Below are 12,373 nucleotides of genomic sequence, written 5' to 3'. Positions count from 1 at the left end.
AGTGGAAAAAGGAAGAAGCGATTCAAGTTCACAAGAAGCGAGAGAGGCGAGGATTAATCAACCACCTGCACCTACTCAGCTTTTCGTGGATAATCGAGCGTTGGAATTCGAACATCAGAAACAAGCCGAACAACGACAAGTTCCCGTATCGTGCTGGATGCAACAAACGGGTAATGAGAGTGGACACTATCAAGGAAACCACAAGAGCATCGGGGATACGAGGCAGGAGATCAATCACATCCGAAGGTGGGGCTTGATCTTCGATGGAGACCCGAAGGGAATGCTGGTGGTGGACTTCATCTTCCGTTTTAAAATCTCCACTCGAGGGATTTCCATGGATTAGTGAACGAGCAGGCTAAAGACTGGTACTGGATGTATGTGCGTACCTCTGGAGTTCCCGATTGGCCAAATCACAGATGTGGCCTACAGCTGCAGTGTGAGCCCGGCTAGCTCAGTCAGTCGAGTATGAGGCTCTTAATCCCAGGGTGTGGGCGATGGCCTACGTTGGGCAAAGATAGCCTCCTTTTGCACTCCTGTTTCTCTGAAATGAACCTCGAAACATTAGTGTGGTGTTATGGTCGGCAGAAAGATCGATAGGCGAGGGATATCGATGGGGGACCATCTTCAGAAAAATAGGGAAGAAAAAAGTGAGAGGGAGAAAAAAAGAAAGAAAAAAGAGGAAGAAGGGACCGCATGCGCATGCGCTGCTGAAAGGAATTATTTTTAAAAAAAATTTGAATGAATTAATTATGAATAAATTATGGAGTCATTATATATCAAGTAAAAGTAATAAATAAAATAAAAACATACAAACATACCAACCGGCGGCAGCAACAGGCTGAGTTATCCATCGCCGCCATCAAGGAGAAAATCGCCAGGGACAACTGGACTCAGGAACCAGGAAGTCGAAGCCCGGAGTCGGGGAGACACCTCGGATTAATTTAGTGTTGACAAAATGTTAGGGATCACGATGTCACATGTATCATATGAGTTGTAAATTAAATAGTCTGAAAAAAAATGAACATGATGTGGTAAATCAATGTGATTGGGTGAGATGAGGGCATAAGAAACAAATGAGAAAGGAATAATGGTGAAAAGGAATTTCTCCAGGAAATTTAGAGGAGGAATCACTAGGAAGGGAGGGACACGCAGGCTGTACAACATCCACACATCCAACACAGCAGCGAGCGGACTGGTTTGATGGAAATATTTGTTTTTTTTTTTTTTAATTATTTCTGGCAGGCATGGTGGTATAATGAATTAGGACAAGTTTTTTGTAGGGGATCATCGACTAACTTTGCTTCGATGATCATGGTTGGGTTAGGGTATAGAACGCGAGAGTCGACTACCACCTCAGACCTCGCCCCTTTCAGGGCACCCTGAACAGATGACAGCCCACTATAAAGGGAATTGGTCTAGTCCATTAATCGTTTGTGGGATTTCTAAGCCCAAACGAACTCTTCGAGGAGTATCGTCTCCCCATGTAGTTTAGATGTTGTAACGAACCTATTTGCTAGGTGGTGTTTTAGCTAGGCTAAAACTCAGTCGAGCTGTGGGTTCGAGCAACAAATTTATATTGCGTTTGCAACAATTAATAACACAGCATCAATATATTAAACTTGCTTTATTTATTTCACTTTTATTGCTTGATATTACACTATTCACAGTTGGTCTTCTGATCGCTTATTTATTACTGGCTCCGTAGCGTCTCGCCACGCATCGGTATCCTTGATCAGGTTTGATTCGAGCTCCTGTGCGCCAGAATCTGCCCCAGGCCCTTCGCCACCAGCTATGCAAGCCCAGGATCTCAATCTGCCCGCCAGAGATTCCGTACAGCACTTCTGACGTTCACCAGGATTAACGGCTTCCTTGTTTCCCAAGGATTGCGCCGAGTCCTTTTGTGAGTCAGGATTCGCGTGTCTCACTCTCTGGCTAATCACAGACCAAGCCTAGCTTGCTTCACTTGGTTCCTTGCGGATATCGCCTGTTGCCACAATTCAAGTGTGGCAAGGATATACGGCTCGCACCTAATTTCAGGACCTCGATGTCCTGTGATCCTTGTTGAGTTTGACACTCCGTGTCGTTGCACTTTCACTGGTATTCTGGCTTTCACTCGCACATATGTTCGCCCCGTGTATATGCGCGCAGCCTCTCTTGTTTAATTTGCACAGCTTGTTTTCTTTCACAGCGTATTTACTTTCTCGCGTATTTACTTTCTCGCGTATTTACTTTCTCGCGTGTGTAATCGAACTCTCTCGCGTGTGTAATCGAACAGCCCCGCCTTATGCGGCGGCGCTCCTTTTATAGGCCGCGGCTGGCCACCTTTTGCCGGGAGTGTACCTCGGTGGCGTGATCTTTTGGTGGCGTGATTTTCTGGTACTTTTTCACTGCCCTTTTGCTGGCGCCAGCCATTGTCTGCCGTCAGTGTGAGTAAGGACAACAGTATTGTTCTCGCAATACTCTTCCCACACTAACGGCACATGTCCTGATGGACATGTGTGTCAGACACGTTCAAATGGCTGAACACCCGCGTTAGAAAGGGAGAGGGCGAAAGAGAGCGAATTCGCCGCAACTGCATCAGGGCCGGTTTTCGGTCTGAATGGACAGTTGTTGTGAGGGCGCATATAACATGCTTACGGGCATTTTGTATTCCCATTCGTGAACATACGTATATATATATGTTTATAATCACAAACATACACATATATGCATGCTCACAAGTGAATGCTTCTATGGCTCCTCACAATGTAGATGGAATCCTAAAAAAATATAACTATGTTGTCCCTACTGAGACTCAGCAACAGCCCACCACATCCCGAAAGTGCTACGGTCCAGAGGATTCCGCTCGCTTTCTGCCTCAGTAGAAATAATCGTTCTACCGAAAAAAAAAAAAAAACAAACAGAACGTTTGCCACTCGGACGTACCCGAATACTACATTTGGCAGCGTATACGCTCGAACGGTTGATGAGAACTGTTCAGAACATTATAACATATGGGATTCTATTTTGGGGCACAACAGTAGTAGGGAAATGGGGATTCTATGACAGGAAGCAGGTCATTGCTTTTTTGATTTTAAATTGCTTCATTATTGGAGCTAATTTATTGCTTTTGGGTGGGGGAGTGACAGGTGTGTGACCTTTTTTTTTAGGAAAATGCGTGATTTTGGATCACGTATGAGACATTTATGATCGAAGGGTATAGATTTATGGCTGACCCTTTTTTTATTGTGGGTTGGCATGAGGTGGAGGATCACTCAGCGCACTTGTGTGTGCGTACGTGATTGTGGTTTTAAGGAGAATATTGTGTGCTAGGCATGTAACCTGTAACCTGTGTGTCAGAATCAGGTGGAAGATCAGCTAGCAGCTGGCGCACTGTTGTGCCTGTTCATGATTTGATTATTGAGGGTGAGTGCAATGATCAGTGGAAAGGTAATGCTCGCTTCTCTTTTGTCACTTTTTTTGTTAATGCATAGAACTCATACGAGACCTCACACCTGAATGTTTTCCCGCCCAATAATTAAAGTATTATTGGTGTAAACTGTTGTTAAGTAGGTACTTCGCACGTACGTTTACCACGTGCTGGTACCTTCTTCGTGTGTTTGGTTCTCTCCCTTTTTACAGTGCACTCTGTTTGAGTGACCCTCCTTATGTTAATTTCACAATAATTTGAAATAATAGCCTGCGTTGCTTCATACCTAGGTTTGTAGAGTTTAAGATGTTTAAATAAAATAACTTCTTTTTTTCTAATTTTCATAATACTCGGATATTTTATTTATTTATATATAGAATGTTTACAAATGTGAAAATTTGTTTATTCTTATTGTTATAGTTTAATTTTAGGATACATGTACATTATGAAAGTATATTATTATTATTATCCATTTTGCTTAACCTCTTTCTTAAGTTAGTGTATTGAAATATAAGACGATCCAGTTTTCTTTTATATGATGCAAAGAAGTAACAAGCACATGTATCAACTCCTTCTGTGGCGTTATCCGAAGACCATGAGCACACTGTCAAGTGCTTTCCATATTTTGATTTAATTAGACGATAGTTTTCATATTCCAAGAAAAATACTCGGTATTCCTCCAACAATTTAGAATGTTCAGGGAAAATTACATCCTCAAACTCCTTGAGGAAATCATCAATTTTCCTTACATTTGTTTTAAATCCAAAATTCGAAATTAGACCGATTCTGTTGTGTATTCTCCAAAAGCAGAAATGCAACTGAAGAATTATTTTACTTTATTTATAAAGTGTCTATACTTGTGTAACTTTCTTTTGTAATACTTGTCTATACTGGTTTATATCTTTTTTTATTTCTTTTCCCATTTTTCTTGAAATTTCAAAGCATAGGCGTGTTAAATCAATTTCTGCTTCATGTCCATAAGACACATTTAAATCTAAAAGTTGTACATCATATTTCCCCATCTTTGAACATTTTGGGATAATATAATTATTATATATATTACAAATTTGATTTTTAATCAGTGTGTTCCAACATAAAAATTACATGAAAAATATCCCCAATGTTATGAAGGCTCTCCATGATTCACTATCAAATTCAATTTTATTTCCGCATTGATTTAAAATTAATATGCATTGCTTATCAGATTTTCTAATCTTAAAATGACACTTTATGCTCTCAATCTTGGGATTATCAATTAGTGCATCAGTCATCAAGAACTCAAACTGCTCAAGCCTTAACTGGATATATTCCTTAAAGGTCAGTAATTGAATCCATTCCTCTTTTCCAAATCCAATGAAATTACGTTTATGCTGCTGCATCCAAACCATTGGTGTAAATCGTCTCGTTGTTAAAAAGCCACACTTTAATTTTAGTTGTAGATTAACAAAATACTCGAAACCAAAAATGATTTCGTGATCTTGAATTTTTCTTGAATTTTTGGATTTTCTTAGCTGAAGTGTGTCCATATCGATTGAAAAGTTGTCTCAAACTAACTTGCGAATTGAATTGTGAACGCTATTTAAGGTGAAGAGTCTTGCTCATGCTTCTCAGTACATTATACACATTAGACGCAAAATGATTAAGATAGACAGGAGCTCGTGTGTTCTTCTTGACTTTCAGTATATATTTGGAAACGAGCAACAAATTTTTGTAAAGGAATTGGCCTGGCAAGCCGGATTAATCCTTCCGAATTTCTTTCACTTCAAGCCTCCTTATGATATAAAAGAGCTGGATGAAATAACAAGAAAAACCCTAAAAACAACTAAACAGTATGTCGATGGATTGGATTGGTGTGATGGCGACATTTCTTATTTAAGCCTTGGTGATATATTAAGTCCATTAAATAGTTTCGCTGCAGTTATTGTACGAGGTCGAGCAAAGAAACAGTTTTTAAGTAAATACTTAACTACAAAAATAGTTGATTTAGAACTAGATCAAAGTTTAAGACACTTTCAAAACTTTTTCACAAATTGTAGAATACATGAGAAAATAACAAACCAATGTGCTCTAAACAATTTATTTAAACTATTTGTAATCTTAGAAAACTCTAATTTTGAAATATATGGAAATTAAAATTTGATTGTACCATTATGTTCCTAAATATAAACAAACTATAAAATCTATAAAATTCTATATATCGAGTTTGCTTTATTCAATTTAGCCAATGGGTTTACATCACATTTAAATTACAGATTATAATAAAATCTAATACAACTCGTGCGTTTCTTAGGGCACATACTCCTTTATTTAGATGGGACCCACAATCGGAGAAAACATTTAATTTCATCGCATCTAATCGTGGACATCCAAAGTCTTCAATGTTGATTACACACGTCTTTAGAAACTTTTCAAGAAACTTTTTCTTTGTATCTCCCTTTGTGATTACTCTCATATCCTTGAGAAGCTCAGGAAGATAGTTTCTGACTTCTAAAAAGCTATCATTTCCATCATTTCAACAGAGATTGTGCTGATTTCTAGTTAACCATATTGCCGTTTTACGGGCCTTCTTCGTTAGTCTAAGAAAATCATATGGCGGTCTTATAAGGTAATGAATATCATGATTGTTCGGTGCACAAAGCGTTTTTTATGCACACACGAGACTTCAAGTCTGGGCGGTATTTAACTATTTTAATTAACACTTTATTTTTCATATACAAAGGTGCGCGCGTTGCTTGTTCTAGTTCTTATTACAACTTATACTAATTCGATAGTTAACTATCGATGTTTTTATTAAATTACAAGTGATAGTGAACTATCGATATTTTATTAGATTACAAGTGTTGTTAACATAGAGTTTGACCAAACATCCTGGCCACCTTGAAAGGATCTGCTTTCAACACATCAAGCCTCCATCGGTAAGATGGCCAATTTGTGTACTGGTCGGCAGCAGATGCCATTGGCTGTACGAAGATGAACAACTCGAACATGACCATCCTTTCCAGGCACAAGTGCTTCGATGCGGCCGAGCTTCCATTGCTGAGGCGGAAGATTGTCGTCGTGGATTATGACCATGGTTCCAATAGCGAGATTTGACGACGATGATGTCCATTTGGTTCGAGCCCGAAGCTCGTGAATATAATCTGATGACCACCGTCGCCAAAATTGCTGTTTAGCAGCGGTTATCACGTCAAACCGCTCCAAATTGTTGAGATGAGGCGTTACTATAGTGTGTTCAGGAAGCGACCGAAGAGGTTTTCCAACTAACAAGTGTCCTGGGGTGATTGCTGATAGATCGTTGGGATCAGGCGACATAGGTGACAATGGGCGAGAATTGAGGACAGCTTCGATCTCTGTTGTGATCGTACAGAGCTCCTCAAATGTTAGGCGAGTGTTCGATAGCGTCTTGTGCAGCAACCCCTTTGCGCTCTTAACTGCTGCTTCCCAGAGTCCGCCAAAGTGGGGTGCCCTGGGCGGAATAAAATGAAACGACACGAAATCCGAAGCACAGTATTCTGATATTGCGTCTTGAGTAGATTGATCAAACAAAAATTGTTTCAAAGCCTTTAGTTCATTTGCTGCACCCACGAAGTTAGTTCCATTATCACAATAGATGTCAGTGGGCAGCGCTCGCCGAGCAACCATTCGTTTGAGTGCAGCCAAGAATGCCTTCGTGGATAATTGAGAGACCACTTCGATGTGAACTGCCTTGGATGCCAAACAAATGAATACGGCCAAGTAAGATTTTGTGGGACCCTTTCCTCGTATGCGAACATACGTATTTATTGGCCCACAGAAGTCAATACCACAGCGTTGGAATGGGTGTTCCGGTCGAAGGCGCTCCACTGGCAGCGATCCCATAAGCTGCCTTTCCAATTTTGGTTTGTACCGAACACACGCCATGCACGATGCGACGTGCCAAGTCTCTGGCGTTTACGATCCAATATTCCAATCGAAGGAGTGCCACTAAAGCTTTAGGTCCAGCATGGCAGTTGCGAAGATGTAGATGCCGCACATAGATCCAGACGAAGTGCGATTTACTGGGCAACAATATCGGATGTTTTTCGAAGTTCTCAAACTCAACGTTGTCCAGCCGGCCGCCAACTCTGATAAGTGAAAATCCTGTGGAGCGATCTAGAAAAGGATTGAGAAACTTTAGATGGCTTCTAAGTGGTTGATCTTCGACGAATGATAATTGCTGGATGTTCCAAATTATGCAATAGGATGCATTGCGTAGTTCCTCGGATGACAAAGTTGTTTCGAATTTACGTTTCATATGTGTGATTTGAACGAAGCGAAGCATGTACGCGACAGTGCGAACACAACGATTGTATGAGCTGATGTTCGCTAGTTTTTCCAGGACATGGTTACGATCCATTGTGGCGACGAAAGTAGATTTACGTTGTTCGGCATTGATTACTTGCATATCAATGTTGCTGATGTTGCTTGATGTTGGCCAATGTTCATGATGTTGGGTTAAAAAAGCTGGTCCTGAGAACCATATGGATGATTGTAGATCAGAAGTGGTGGCACCTCGAGAAACAATGTCAGCAGGATTTGATGTCGTTGGTACAAATCTCCAACGTCCGATTGAACTCAAATCCTGGATCTCAGAAACTCGATTTCCGACAAATGCTGATAACGTGACTGAATGTTGTATTAGCCAATGTAAAACAATTTGCGAATCCGACCACAAATATACGTCATGTGTCTCTTCGGCGAATATACACTTGATTTTGTTGTAAACTTGTGCCAACAAATGTGCTCCACATAATTCCAGTTTGGGAAGCGATTTCTTCTTTACTGGGGCCACTCTGGACTTGGCAGTGAGAAGATGAACACCAATGTTTCCGCAAGCAGATTCCGACCGCACGTAGATGCAACAGCCGTACGCTCGAATCGAAGCGTCGCAGAACCCATGCAATTGAAATGAGCTTTGGTTGACCTGCTTGCAGTACCGGGGTACAGCAAGTGACGAAATGTTTTGGAATGATTCCAGGCACTTCTTCCAGGCCAGTTCAAGATGCTGTGGTACCGATTCGTCCCAAGTAAGCCCTGCAAGCCAGAGCTCCTGTAGGATTATCTTTGCGACGATTATGAGTGGTGACACCAGTCCGAGAGGGTCGAACAACGCTGATGCAATTGACAGAATGGTCCTCTTGGTGACGGTTGACGCAACGATTTTCGGGTTGAAGTGAAATAGCAGCATATCGGTGAGTTGATTCCAGCTGACGCCAAGTGCACTGGTCAATCCATTCTCACACGTATTTAAGTCCTTGATAGCGACGTTTTCGATAAATTGGGCATGATTTGAATGCCACTTAGATAACGGAAAGTGACCACGATGAAGAATTTTCGTGACTTGATCCTTGATTGTGCGAAGAGTTTCTATGTCCTCACCTCCAGATAACAGGTCATCTACATAGAACGACGATTCAATGACTGCAGCACCGATTGGATACTCAGTTCGACACAGATTTGCCAAAAAATGCAGGCTGCGTATGGCTAAGTATGGCGCTGAGGCTGTTCCATATGTAACCGTGTTGAGTTGATAAGTGCGAAGTGGTTCATCTGGAAGAGCTCGCCAGAGTATGTACTGGTATTTGCGATCATTTAAATCAACATTTACTTGCCTGTACATCTTGGTTACATCAGCTGTTATGGCGTAACGATGTAATCTGAAACGCAACAACAGCAAATATAAATCGTCTTGGAGAGTCGGGCCGACAAGTAAATGATCATTGAGCGAAGTTTGATTGGATGTTCGACACGAGGCGTCGAAGACCACTCGAAGCTTTGTGGATTCGCTGCTGGGCTTCAAAACGCAATGGTGAGGTATGTAGTAGTGAGGTTCCGATAAGCTGTAAGCGAAGTTCCGAAGATTGTGCCAAACGGCGTTCCAAGCTGAGAAATCTGCGGCGTGCTATGTCGAATGAATGACCAAGTTGACTGGGATTGTTCTTAAACGGCAGCCTTACAACAATGCGACCACTGTCATTTATAACAGTCGTTTTTACGTAGTGTTCCTCACAAGCTCGATGTTCTGGTTTCAACAACACATTTGAAGTTTCAGTTGATTCAATTTCCCATAAGCGTTTAAGGTGATCGTCAATTGAAGTGGCACCAAGCTTAAAACTAGCAGCAAGCTCTCGAGACTGTTGCGGATGACACTTTCCTGTCACTACCCAACCAAACAGTGTCTTTTGGAGCATGGGCCCAGTTGTATCAAGTTTAACTTGGCCCACTGACAGAATGTCGAAGAATGCTTCTGTTGCTAAAAGCATGTCGATGTGTCGAGACTGGTAGAATTTCTCATCTGCCAGAACAATATTTTCTGGCATTTTCCATGTTGAAATGTCGATATTGATGTCCGGCTGATAGGCTATATGCGAGGTGACGCAAAGATCTAACGAAACTTCAAAAGGCGACAAGCGAGACCTTATTGATGTAGTTGTAAGAGAAGTGATGTATGTACGTGCATGACCAGTACTGCTGATTTGCACATCGTGTTTCTCTCTTTTTAGACGAAGCTTCTGAGCAAACGAATCGGTGAATAAATTCACCTGCGAACACGAGTCCAGTAGAGCACGGCCTAGTCTGTAGGTGCCAGTTGAATCTCTGACCAAGACCATAGCCGTTGCTAAAAGAACGTGAGATTGATAACGTTTTTCGATTTGCGAATGGTTGTGTGCTACTGCTTCGGTGGCTGGGGAAGAGCTTGGTTGTGTTGTTGAACGTATCTTGTTGTGTAACAAAGTGTGGTGCGATCTCTGACAATGGCGACAGCGATTTGTTGAAGGGCAATCGGCCATTTGATGACCCTTAGACAAGCAATTAAGACACAGTCGGTGACGTTTGACGACATCAAAACGTTGCAGCGCATCCAATGCTTTAAATTGTTCGCAAGCCATCAATTTGTGAGTTGAACTTGAGCACAATGCACAAGCATCGATAGCAAGTGCGAAAGACGAGTTATGTCCTTTGCCAGGATTACGAATCTGTTTTGAATACGTTTGGTTAATTGTTGTACCTTTGGACAACAGGAATTGACAATGACGCTCCAGTACTTGTACGCACTGATCCCAAGTCGGGATTGTTGTATAATCCAGCGATAAATTCCATTTGTTTCTAGTTTCCTGATCGCATTTATCCAGAACCACATAGATTAACATGGCTTGTGCTATGTCGATGCCAGAGCCCAAGGACGAAAGTGAACTAAATAATGCCGATGCATTATCAATTAACGACCGTAGCTGAGTAGCGTTTGATGAACTAGCTGAAGGCAACTGAAAAATTGACGATATTGTCTCTGTAAATATCAATGCTGGCTTGTCATACCGAGACTTTAATTTTTCTAATGCCTTAGCGTAGTTTTCATTGGTGACTGGAAATGCCTTCACGCACTCCAGTGCAGCACCCTTTAAGCAGTTGAGTAGATAGTTAAACTTCTCAATGTTTGTTATTTGCGCTCCTTTCACGATTTGATTAAACGAGCAAATGAAGTTGTTATATTCCAGATGATTGCCATCGAATGTGGGCAAGGCCAAACAAGGCAGACGTGATGGTTGAGGTTGGTAAGCAACGTGTGATGTAGCGTCATCAGCGACTGTACTATTTAAGTCTTCACCAAGCAATTTCTTAATTGCCAACTTAATGTGTACATAGTTGTCTTCCAGTTCAGCGCGCCCATTATCATTTGGATCCAGAGTTTCTATTTCCGATTGAATAGCCAACGATTGCTTAAAGTACGATTCCAAAATGCCTAAACGACATTGAAGATCCGCAGGTGATCTTTTAGAAGAATCTCCAGATTGTCCATCGACCAAAGTTTTAATGCGAGAAATGTTCCTTTTGATGTTTGCGCGCTGGCGTCGGTAGTCTTCCAAGGAATGCGACATATTTACAGAATTTGGCGCGGAGCTTAAGTTCTGCTTGACGCGCCAAAAACGACGAAAATGATTGTTGTGTGTATATGTGTATATGAACTGCAACAGTATCGATCGCAGTTGCAGCTCTTACACAAACGAACGAAGAATGAATTTGGGATAAACCACTAAAGACAGCGACTGAAGCGACGATTGCGAGCAGCGCACTGGCCGTTTTAGCAGTAGCGAAATATGCAATAAGAGCAGCGACGTTGTGAAAGAAGACGATCGAAAATTGACCGAAAACTAACGGCGAACAAAGTAGACGACGAACGAAAACGGCGCAGTCAGCAAAACGAATATAAAGACACAATGCAATAACCGTTGCTTTGAGTTATGTGCATGTGTGTGATTGCTGCTGCGATGAACTTTGTGTTGGTTTTGGTTAGCTATTTTCACATGCGACGAATTTGATGTTTTAATTGTTGTAACCAAGCAATTGGAAGCCAAGGCGAATTTGTTTAGTTTGTATATACGCGCACGCGGAATTTGTTAACTTAACAAAATGCGAAATTGTCCAATTGTTTATTAAATTTATTTAAACACTGCCCCACGTTGGGCGCCAAAATGTTCGGTGCACAAAGCGTTTTTTATGCACACACGAGACTTCAAGTCTGGGCGGTATTTAACTATTTTAATTAACACTTTATTTTTCATATACAAAGGTGCGCGCGTTGCTTGTTCTAGTTCTTATTACAACTTATACTAATTCGATAGTTAACTATCGATGTTTTCATTAAATTACAAGTGATAGTGAACTATCGATATTTGATTAGATTACAAGTGTTGTTAACATAGAGTTTGACCAAACAATGATAATAACCATTCTTAAAAGCAAGAGCAATTTCTTTTAATATAAAATTGTCGCAATTTCCAAAAAATCCTTGAATGTCGACAACTACTTGATTCTCCATCGAATTGATTTAAACAATGCGCTGAACTAATGGTGAATACTCAACTAACCGATCATCACACTTGCACTCTCCAACTCGATGGAAACTCTGATATCGGGTCCTGTTTTAACAGACTCATTCTGATGTGT

General features: G+C 41.1%; 1 protein-coding gene across 1 annotated transcript; it reads right to left on the bottom strand.

Annotated features, from left to right (window-relative positions):
* Window positions 1-7,205: 7,205 nt before the first annotated feature.
* LOC122322695 lies at window positions 7,206-11,304 on the bottom strand. The gene is made up of 4 exons (XM_043215757.1): window positions 10,745-11,304; window positions 10,437-10,621; window positions 9,385-10,046; window positions 7,206-9,329 (listed from the first exon to the last, which is right to left on the bottom strand). The coding sequence occupies exons 1-4, from the start codon at window positions 11,302-11,304 to the stop codon at window positions 7,206-7,208; spliced, it is 3,531 nt and encodes a 1,176-aa protein (XP_043071692.1).
* Between the last annotated feature and the right edge of the window lie 1,069 nt (window positions 11,305-12,373).

Source organism: Drosophila grimshawi, unplaced genomic scaffold, assembly GCF_018153295.1.
Source record: "Drosophila grimshawi isolate 15287-2541.00 unplaced genomic scaffold, ASM1815329v1 contig_545, whole genome shotgun sequence".
NCBI classification, from domain to species: Eukaryota; Metazoa; Arthropoda; class Insecta; order Diptera; family Drosophilidae; genus Drosophila; species Drosophila grimshawi.
Note: the sequence above shows the minus strand (reverse complement) of the source record. Positions and strands in the feature narration are given on the sequence as shown.